This window comes from Electrona antarctica, assembly GCF_951216825.1.
Source record: "Electrona antarctica genome assembly, chromosome: 1".
NCBI lineage: Eukaryota > Metazoa > Chordata > Actinopteri > Myctophiformes > Myctophidae > Electrona > Electrona antarctica.
In genome coordinates this window covers 46122368-46133628 of record NC_136806.1, presented here as the reverse complement: position 1 = coordinate 46133628, position 11261 = coordinate 46122368, and the positions used below count along the sequence as shown (strand labels likewise).

The following is an 11261-nucleotide window of genomic DNA, read 5'->3' as shown; positions in this document are numbered from 1 at the left end:
CCACCAGGTTTAGGTTCCAAGAATCTAAAACAGAAGCAGTTCTAGAAGAACTAAAGTTATTTTTGGTGGAAAAGGGGCCGCCTTACACATGTATAGCCTACCTGTATGCTCGGGTTGTGTTGGGTTTGTTGCTATACATTTTGCACAAGAATATGTCACTTCCACAAGTTCCACAACTGTGTAGCCTGTTGGTTTTGAACCTTTTAACCTTTTGAATCTTTTTTCCCCGGAACCTTTTATTTTGGAACACAACATGGACCGGATATGTCATGTTTACATTCCTGCTGTCTTGACAGACTGTTGTTCTGAGAGACAGGGCTGCAGAGGAGGGAGAGATGCTCTCCACAGCAGCTTGTTCATCACTATTCCCATAAGAATCAATTAAAACGACGTTACCGAAAGTCAACGACGTGCGTCAGTTTCGTTTCATCGCAAACGCGGAATTGCAAAAACACGCAATACCGAAACACAAGAAAGACAAGCGAGCAACAGGAGAAACAGTATTAGCTATATAAGCCGTGGCCTATTATTCACGCATATAGCCAGCAAGCTAACTCGCAAATCCACTGTCTGAGCCCCTTCGCCTTGGCTAGCATTACGTTAGCCAGCTAGCTACCTAGCTACCCACATAGCTAACGGTAGTTAGCTGGTTAACTGGACGTTATGGACGAGCTAGTCGTGGAAGTGAGAGGGACTAGTGGGGCTTTTTACAAGGTAAGATACGCATTGTTGGAGCGCTGTCACCAGACCCTGCAATGTAGAAACACTATCAGCTAACACCTACCTATCCAGTCGTCTAGCTGGGGAATCATTGGGCCTCCCATAGCTGCCTCAAGTGTGCAGGAATCTTTTAAATAACGCTTGATCTGTTAGCTGCATTGATGCTACACGTTTATCCTCACTGATGGTTAACTGACCAATGTTACTGTATAGATGGCACATGGATTTCTGCGTTTGTCATGATCATGTAATGTTGGCATGCAGCACCTTGGAAGCCTGGCTGTCATGCATGCAGATCTGATGTAGAAAATACCTGTCTTATTTTGTGAAAATAAGTGGGATAGTGGGATGTAATGCACAGTGACAGTGACAAGATCAGTTATGTATGTTAATAATTCACCTACTGCTAATGGTTAGTACATCGATTTTATTTTTTACTACTAAAGGCTGTCAATTTTATGAGCTGATCTGCCATCAAATTGCCACCTGTTCTGTCATGCACACGCATTGCACATTGCAGAGTTCAGATTTGCAGGGTCAGCTAGGGTGAGTGGATGACTTATCTCTGGATCAGTGTTGCACACATTCATAGTACCTGGAGTAATTTTGGGGTTGTCCACAGGCATTTCATCAGTCGTCCAGATAAGGATTACACACATACTTTCTCTGACATTCTGGGTGTTTGAACAGATAACTTCAAACCTACTTCCTTAACGTTAAAGTATAGTCTTATATTATACATGTGTTATTGATAGTTCTTGATAGGGTACATGATATGTATGTATGTGGTGTTACCCAACAATGTAGCCTGAAGCCTCTGTTATAAGGAGGTCTGTCTGTAATATGCACTGCACTCCACATGTATCCTCCTACCTCCTGAGGAATCTGTCTGTAGCTTTCTTTATGTGTGCAGGCAGAAAGGTCTGTGCTAAATTATGCTGAAAGACAATTGGTAGCAGTGTAGCACAAATCTCTTGATAACATAAAAATGATGTAAAATGGAAGAAATTGCCAGCGACAGCAATTAAGTTCATACTCGTTGCATCTGCATCCATGGTATTATCAATAGGAGGATAATGGTACCTAATTCTCCTGTATCTTTTATCTTACAGTAGCTACCATTATTGGCTACATTGTCATATTTTAATTATGTAAGTAAGCTTCCAGTGGCAACCATCCGGCTGCCAGCCGAACAAGCGCTGAGCCATGCCTGTTGCCACTTGCTAGGCTTTTCTGATGAAACAGTCCGCCACACAGGATTATATTTCAGTGTATATATGACTGCTTTGCACTCCGCTGCTGCTACACTGTCACTACACTGACCGATGTTTCATATTTGCTGCCAACTGGAGATGTCTCACCTGCACGAGGGTTGCAGGCAGACAAGAGACGATACACTCAAAGAACTGTTTTACTATCTGCTGCTACTGTATTTAAATCAAAATGGCAAAACCACATTTTATATCGTTTCTTTTATATTTTTTTATACATGCACGTTATCTGACATCGCTCCTTTCGTTAGGATATTTGACATATCTGGTCCATTTTCCCTGTTTGTTTCTCTATTCTTTCTTTATTATTTAACCCTTCTTGAAACTGTAAGTGACGGGAGCATGTACGTCCGACAAAGAACTTCACCCACCACCTTTAATGCTGTGATGTGACAATTAAGTTGAATCTGAATCTAATGTGTTGATCAAATTGCGTTTGTATTTATGTAGGCTTTCGTGAAGGATGTGCACGACGGAACAGTAACTGTTCAATTTGAAAACAAGTGAGCAACACACACACACACACACACACACACACACACACACATACATCGCATCTCTCTCTATTAATGTGTGCATGCATTCATCTGTGTATGTGTTGTTGTTTACAGTTGGCAGCCAGAACGTCAAATATCTTTCCAGGATGTGCGTTTCCCTCCTCCAACAGGTGTCTGCAAAGAGATTAATGAGAGCGATGAGGTGGAGGTAGGACTTATCCATCACTTTAAGTAATTACCTCAGAAAAAATGCTGTAGTCCAAGTGACACAGGAGGTACTTGGTTTTCTGTGATATTTCTAGGACCTAAGTGATAATAAGTGCACCACTTTAGTAGTTTACCAATGATGGCATTTTTCATTCATTTGGTGAAATCAGAATCTGTTTATTGGCCGGTACAAATCTAACCAAACATGTTAGAGTATATTACACACACAATATACTCTATGAGGCTTCTTGGCTTTGTGTGTGAAATTAAATTAATGCACAGTATTTTGCCTCTGCGGTCTAGGTGTATTCCAGGGCCAATGACAAGGAGCCTTGTGGATGGTGGTTGGCAAAGGTTCGCATGGTCAAAGGAGAGGTGAGGTCAAAAGGAACAAAAGTGCATGCCATCAAAATGATGTAATTGTAGCCCCTCTAACTGTCGTGTTCAGGGGATCTGTGTGAGATTATGCACGCCCATAACATTAAAACAAGGATGACATTACTGTTGCAAAAAAAAAGAAAACTGTCTTTGTCAAGGATTGGCTGAGAAAAGAGGTTGATTCTGTTGAATATTTTTCTTTCATCTTGGATGGGAGGGATCGAGTACTGTCACTATGGCATTCAGAAACACATTAACCACTAAATAGAGTTAATACTATTATAGTTTTAATGTTTCTTGAAAATAGAAACCGTTAGGGGTCACAGTCTGTCAGCAACCCCACAACTAACCACCTCTCTCTCATTTTCTCTAGTTTTATGTCATAGAGTATGCCGCGTGCGATGCTACTTTGAATGAAATTGTCACACTGGAGCGGTTACGGCCAGTCAACCCAAACAAACCAGCCTCCAAAACCACCTTCCTCAAGATCAGACTGGATGTGCCTGAGGACCTACGGCAGATGTTAGTTGGACTGACTCACACACACATACACATGCATGCACACAGGAGTTGGGAATTTGATAGGTTGAACAGTTCTTGAGATACACAAAAGGCAGATACACATGTGCACTTAAAGATTTTGCACATTTATAGATGGATTAACCAGAGAAAACGCAAGCATTTGTGACGTGTTAAGAACTTGTAGCTCGCTCAGTACTTAATGCACTGCGTATGCTCAGGAGAAGTAGTCTATGATTCCATAAGTAGTGTACCTTTGCCACCCGCTTCGAATGTTATCAACCGATAATCACCAGTAGGTTACTTATCACTCGAAGTAGTAAAACTATGCCTAACCCTAAACGTATTTCTAACCTTATTCTCAGTAAAACAAAATAAAGAATACAAGAACCGCCGCACCGAGCGGTCGGCGTGAGGTCTGTGGAAAAAAGCGAGGGCGAGATGGATTATGGGCGACCGTACCTGATACCATACTGGCTGCGATTAGGAAACGCGGAAGTGATATTACTGCTGCCGAAGCGAAAACATCGTGAAACTGACTTACATTTAACGCTTATGACCGATATGAGATTAGGGGACTTACGTGGCCGGTTAAGACTGAGGTTAGGGTTAACGTTACGGTTAGTAATAGGCTGACAACGCGACCAACGGTCTCTGCGTTTCATAATCACAGCCAGTCGGCTCCAGGCGAGCCTGCTGGCTCGATTGCATTCTAGTGATAAGTAACCTACTGGTGATTATCGGTTGATTTTCATACGAATCCGTTGCCTTTGCAGTACTGAATAGATTATTTTAATGGGCAGATATGATTGCTCGCAAGGACCAGGTCAATTCTCATGTTTTTTTTTATATAATATGAGAAGTAAGCTGCAGGGCTTCCAAAACATGTCCAGAGAAGCTTCAGTGTAAAACAAAATTACATTTGGCCCAGCCCTAGGACACACAAAGAAGGCGCATGTGTGTCCATATACAAAAATACAGCAGGACTGGGTCAGTCTCATGCCTCCTGCCATAACACCATCTGCCCCTTGGTACCTGGATACACTAGGTTTTTCCAACAAATCCCTTAATGAAATAAACTGTTCGGTCTATCAGGCACAGCTGAAGAATCTCACCAGCTTTGTTTAGGTCTAAGCAGGCAAATTCTTTTTTGAATTGACGAAAGCACGGGAAGCAGCAGATTGGGTAGATCTGCTGCAGCCAAATGTAGCCGTCATTTTAAAGTAGTGTTTACTAAACCATGGGCAAGTGGGAAGTTAGACGCAAGCAAGAAATATCACAAGTCAATCAAGATAGAGAATTAACACCTAGTACATTGAAGAGAGTACATACTAAAAACAAAACTCGAAAAGGTAAGATGTGCAGACGTGTTTTAAAAGACAGTGATTTTGAGTCCCGAACCTCTGTACATTTCTCCATATCTCAGAGTCATCATCATCATCATAACCTTTATTTCAATTCGGAGTACAATTGAGGGGCAGGCCCTCATTTTCAATGTAGCCCGAATACAGAACACAAATCAACAATATACAAGTCAGCAATTTACAACAGAAATCTTAAATATACGAATCAGAAAACATATGATACCAAAACTAAAGAACTATAAGAGACAGATAATTAATGAAAACAATTACAATGTTGAGCAAAAGTGCTGGAAATAATTTCCCTGAATTGTCCCAGGGAAGGCAGTGATGTGATTTTTAAGGACTTCTGGATCTCATTCCAATCAAAAGGAGCACTAACAGAGAATGCTGCTTTACCTAGCTTTGTGTTAGCAAATGGAACCTTGAGGATCTGGAAGTCACTAGAACAGGTTTAATAGGTACTTAATAGGCAAATGTAAGGGGGGACCATTCCTGAGATGGCTTTGAAAATAAATAAATACCAGTGCTTATCACATCTCTCGGACAGAGAGGATAAGCCTGCGTTCCCATAGACATAGAGTGTACAATGATGGGTACCGTAACTGTCACCAGTGACCCATCTTATGGCAGAATGGTACACCGTGTCGAGGTGCTTTAAAATGGATGGAGCAGCAATCCTGTAAATAATGTCATGGATAGACTTCCTTTCTCGCTGGGAAGTTAACCCATTTTGGGCGGGAACCCCTTTTGGTGTTTTAAACATTATGTTATAACTTAGCTATTGAAAAATAGCAGATCTACAAGCTCATAGGAGCTTGTAGGTCTGCTATTTTTGAAAAATCGTAAAAATGAATGTTTTTAACTCGGGTCTAAATGGGTTAACTATGGAGCATACAGGACTGTTAGACTATTGTATTCACTAAACTATTTTAATTTAACCTTTTTTCAACTGTCTGCTTGCGTGTGCTTGTGCCGTTAGGTGCTCCAAGGAGTCAACACATAAAGACTTTAAGAAGGCTGTGGGAGCATTCAGCATCACCTTCGATTCAGAGAAAAAGCAAGTGATCATCCTGGTAGGTTATATTTGCCTTTCACAACAAAAATAACCATTTGTTCCTTATTCGTTTTGCAAAGCACACAAAAGACTATAGCAGCGTCATTCAGGGAAAGACGTCCTGCCCGACTGACCACGATGAGAAAATAGACACCAGCCGCTTGGTTGCCCGTCGAACAAAATAAACAGTCACTTTACCTCCTGTATTTCTTTTTTTTGCCAGACGGTAAAAAGATTAGGAATAAACGTGAGATTATTTGAGCAAAATATTTGATACATTATATTCCATTCTGTCAAACAGTGGGTCTACTGGGAACTGTGGGTAGTAAGAGAGTGCATAAGCTCTGTCTGGAGGAAACCTTGTACAGTATGTTCAAAACTGTACATTTTAAGGAAATAGAAAAAAGTGGTTAGTCACAAGCTCTTGTTAATACTTTTCAGTGATTAAATAATTTCCCTTGTCGCTGCTGACCTCTACTGGTTGGTTTGTTAGGGAGGGTGTAGATGAGCATGTCACCTCTGGTCATCAAGCAATTTAATACAATGCCTTCATCAGTGAAATAGGTGTAGGCTGAAGCCTTAGCTTATTGTGCCTACCCTTTTAATGTTTGAATAACTATCAAAGATAAGGAAAGTACTACATGTGACACTGCCAGTTGCCAGGTTCTTTTCATCTGACAGTGAGGGGAGGACATAACGCATGTGGAGGACCATGCTATTCCTCTGAGTTCAGCTGCACCCTGACCAAATGAACACGGACAATTTTGTTCGTTGAGATGCCCAGTCAAGACAAACAAACAGTTTATAATGTCAAGCCCATGGTCAAATATCATTGGGTAATATGATATTCTTTGCATATTATGTGCATTTATGATAGAATTGATTGATTTCAGTCGGTGAATGAGGTTTCAACGAAGAGAGCCAATATGATGATTGACATGCACTTCAGAAGTCTTCGCACCAAAATGTCTTTGATGCAGAGGAATGAAGAGGCTAACAGGCAACTAGAGGTACACGCACGCACTCAAACACACACGCACACACACGGCAAACTCTTATGCAGTACTTTGCTAGAAATCAGGATACTGGTTACGCTGAAATATTAGAAATATGTTTTGTTTAATTGAAAAAGTTACACAGTATGACTTAAACTATAATTATTTAAGGAGGACATCTCCCTTCTCCACAATTAGAAAAAGCGCTGTGTGCTTGAATCCATTAAGATGTAATATTTGATCCGCCGTGGGGCTGCCCCTGACAGTCAAGTGCTATGATTCTAGCAGGGTTCTTTTTTTTGCCTGTCACCCCAAACAAATTATTCCTTTTTCTTTTCATTTCAATGAATAGTTTAGCATTATACCGAACAGTGTCAACTTAGTTGAAATTAAACTGGACCTCCAGTAGGTGGACTTCAAAATAAAATCTGTTGGTATTTATCAAACCAGTTTGAAATCGACCTACTTTTTTGGAGGTCTATGAAGCTCTCTTAATGAGGGTCGAATGCAAGCTTTTGGCTAAACTCCCATTTTTACAATATAAACCTTGACCTACACAATCTACGCACTCGTTCCTTCTCTTGCCACCTCTGTTGCAGTAGACTGGGGAGTTACTGTAGTGCAGGGGTATTCAACTAGATTAGGTCGGGGGCCACAACTGTAGAATGATTGTGTGTGGAGGGCTGCACAGCGTGGATTCTACAAATGTATTTTGTGTTCAAACACAAAGATTTAGGCTATGTAGGCTAATACATTTGTGCACAGTATGAGCACAGGGTGATTTATGTCTATACAAGTATATGCTATACCTTAGAATAGACCTATTTGACAGAACGAGCGTCAACGAGCACTAGCTGAAAATACAAACGCAGACACACACTCTGCAGGAGTCTGTCTAATTTCTCTCCAAAAGCCCTTGAATATGATAGAATATAATTTAGGATTACTGTCATCATCATCATCATCATCATCATCGTCGTACTATAATCATCATACTTCATCATCATCATACTATAATTCAGTCAATGTCTGTCTGAATGAATCAATGTGTGTCAGAAACACAGCCGTATCTCCTCACCACCTGCACCAATCGCTCCCACTTTTCACACAGGCATTGACCATAATAATGTGGAGGTCTTAACTAAGCCCTTTTTTTGATTTTACACATTAATGATTAATAATGAATGTATTAGTGAATTAAAAACGCACACAGGGCGCAGTACCCCCGGCGGGGGGGGGGGGGGGGGGTCAATATCTCACAACGGGTAAGGGCTAGTTATGATAATCTAGCACTTTATATATTGCACACATCATACCTGTAACTTTCTCTCTTAAAAAAAAAATGTTTTTTTTCTTTCTTTAAAAAAGAAAAATGACTCCAAGGGCCACTAGGGGGCCCGGGCCGCCAGTAGCCCTGTGTAATTGTAATCCAATATGATCTGCCCACAGTAGTAGTGTGTCGCAGGTATGAACAGTACTCTGAAGACAACATTCATTAGGCATGTCCGTCAGAATGCATGCCTTTTGTTTAGTATTTATTCTTACAGCCTCTGCTCTGTCCTTTTTGTCGTCTTTGTGCTTCCTATTTGTTCTTTCAATCGCTCCACTGTTTCCGTAGAGTTCGAGACAGCTGGCGTCAAGGTTTCATGAGCAGTTTGTAGTGAGGGATGATCTAATGGGTCTGGCCATTGGGACCCATGGAGCAAACATTCAGCAAGCCCGTAAGGTCCCAGGAGTCACCACTATAGACCTGGATGAAGAGACCTGTACCTTCCACATCTATGGAGAGGTAAGGAGTCACCACTATAGACCTGGATGAAGAGACCTGTACCTTCCACATCTATGGAGAGGTAAGCTAACCCAAGCCCGTAAGGTCCCAGGAGTCACCACTATAGACCTGGATGAAGAGACCTGTACCTTCCACATCTATGGAGAGGTAAGAGTCACCACTATAGACCTGGATGAAGAGACCTGTACCTTCCACATCTATGGAGAGGTAAGCTAACCCAAGCCCGTAAGGTCCCAGGAGTCACCACTATAGACCTGGATGAAGAGACCTGTACCTTCCACATCTATGGAGAGGTAAGTCCCAGGAGTCACCACTATAGACCTGGATGAAGAGACCTGTACCTTCCACATCTATGGAGAGGTAAGTCCCAGGAGTCACCACTATAGACCTGGATGAAGAGACCTGTACCTTCCACATTTATGGAGAGGTAAGCTAGATGGACCCATGCATATATACTGTATATATATGGACCCGTAAGGTCCCAGGAGTCACCACTATAGACCTGGATGAAGAGACCTTTACCTTCCACATTTTTTGAGAGGTAAGCTAGATGGATCCATGCATATATACTGTATATATATATGGTGCAAAAAAAAGAGTATTAACGAATAGATTCATCGCGATGCCATCATGAACGATTATTCAAAGGTCAAACTTCGATTATATAATGTATTTTTTGAGTGGTGCAACCACTCCCTTACGGAGCTATGTGTGTGGCTGGGTAGCTGGCTGGCTGGGTGCCTGGCTGGGTATGAGCATGAAAACAGCATGGTTGTTTTTCACCACCTGTGCGCAACGTAACGCGCACACAAACGCACGCACGTATATATATGATAGTAGAGGGTACAGTAGAGGGACCGTCACACGCTAACTGTCATTTCTCAACCGTGGGGTGGCACGCCGGAACCGCCCGGCCCCCTGTGCGCGTTCCTGGGGGTCTGGAACATTTCGGACACGGGGCTGCTCGGCACCCCCCCCACCCCCACACGGAGTTGCACCACTCACTTCACACGGGTGTGATTTTTTTTTACATAACATTACCGGAGCGAATTGGCGGAACTAATCTGGGACTGCACTGTGGCGCCGTACCGGACCCTTTACGGTGACGCACGCAGTGCTCTCACACACTTTCACTTGCAACAACCAAAACAAACTGAGTCGCCAACGTGGAGAGAACGAGAAAAAGGATGACAGAAAGGGAACAGCGTCTGTTTCCGAATAAATGCACCATCCATAAAGACACATTGATTGACATGCAATGTATTTCTACCTCAGGATCAGGAGGCTGTCCGTAAAGCCAGGAGTTTCTTAGAGTTCTCTGAAGATGTCATCAAAGTTCCTAGGATCTTAGTAGGTAAGAATCCTGAAATTACTTCATTTCGTAATCTGAAGGTTACCAGTTAGATCCCTGGCTCCTCTTGGCATAGTATTAATGTGTCACACTTGAGCAAGACACTTTGGTGTGTGACGAGGTTGGTGTTTTGTATGGTTGCCTCAGCCATCGTTATGTGAATGTAATTCACATTTTAAAGCGCTTTATAGGCACTATGTAAATGCACTATTTAACATTTATTTACCATGACCACTTGTAACACTGTATTCCCCCTTTTTCTGCCCACCAGGGAAGGTGATCGGTAAGAACGGGAAGCTGATCCAGGAAGTGGTTGATAAGTCTGGTGTGGTACGGGTTCGTATCGAGCCAGAGAGCGACAAAAAGCCTGTAGCTCCAGATGACGAGGTCAGTAGGACTGAACTCAGCCATCACAAATGTATCTTAGCAACTTGTTGGCAAGTGTCTGGGCCATCAGCTAGCAGCGTCTCAGCACAATATCCCAATGGCTGTTGTCATTTATTATGTTTTTTATTTGTGTAAAGTATCTGAGTGAAGAGTTTGACATTACATTTATTGTTACCGGGTTACAGTGCTTTAATTAGTGTCGCACATCACTAGAATCCATATCTACTCCATGAGAGGGGAATCTGTTTCATTCACTCGAGTGCTATTTAAACAATTCGGATGCCACTCACTCGTTATTTCTTCTATCTATCTCTCTCTCTCAGGGATTGGTTCCATTTGTGTTTGTGGGGACCAAGGAGAGCATTTCCAATGCTAAAGTACTGCTGGACTACCACCTCAACTACCTCAAGGTTAGTGTGGACACCCTTATATTCCTAAGACAAATTTGCAATAAATGGTGTGATATCTTGACTAGTACTGTATGTGACTACATGTTGCCATGCTGTCATGTCACTTGCACAGGAGGTGGACCAACTTCGTCTGGAGCGTCTGCAGATAGATGAACAGCTGAGGCAGATCGGAGGGGGTGGAGGGGGCGGAGGAGGCGGAGGAGCAGGGTCCAGAAACCTTAAGGACAAAACCTACATCTTTGATAACGGCATGGGCCAGGGTATGGGGAGGGGAGGAGGAGGAGGTGGGGGTGGAGGGAAGCCTTACGCTGGAGTTGGA

At 42.4% G+C, this 11261-nt stretch overlaps 1 protein-coding gene across 2 annotated transcripts in view; it reads left to right on the top strand.

The window, feature by feature from the left end:
* Positions 1 to 315: 315 nt before the first annotated feature.
* Positions 316 to 11261, top strand: part of fmr1 (fragile X messenger ribonucleoprotein 1) — a 21567-nt gene continuing 10621 nt past the window's right edge. For both annotated transcript variants that reach the window (XM_079509700.1, XM_079509699.1), the window contains exons 1-12: positions 316 to 714; positions 2442 to 2494; positions 2603 to 2696; positions 2999 to 3070; positions 3447 to 3595; positions 5936 to 6029; positions 6904 to 7020; positions 8624 to 8794; positions 10070 to 10148; positions 10417 to 10532; positions 10856 to 10942; positions 11055 to 11261. The exon at positions 11055 to 11261 is cut by the window's right edge and continues 49 nt beyond it. In XM_079509700.1, the coding sequence (XP_079365826.1) occupies positions 664 to 714; positions 2442 to 2494; positions 2603 to 2696; positions 2999 to 3070; positions 3447 to 3595; positions 5936 to 6029; positions 6904 to 7020; positions 8624 to 8794; positions 10070 to 10148; positions 10417 to 10532; positions 10856 to 10942; positions 11055 to 11261 (1290 nt within the window). In that variant the 5' untranslated portion in view covers positions 316 to 663. The remainder of the gene's footprint in view (positions 715 to 2441; positions 2495 to 2602; positions 2697 to 2998; positions 3071 to 3446; positions 3596 to 5935; positions 6030 to 6903; positions 7021 to 8623; positions 8795 to 10069; positions 10149 to 10416; positions 10533 to 10855; positions 10943 to 11054) is intronic.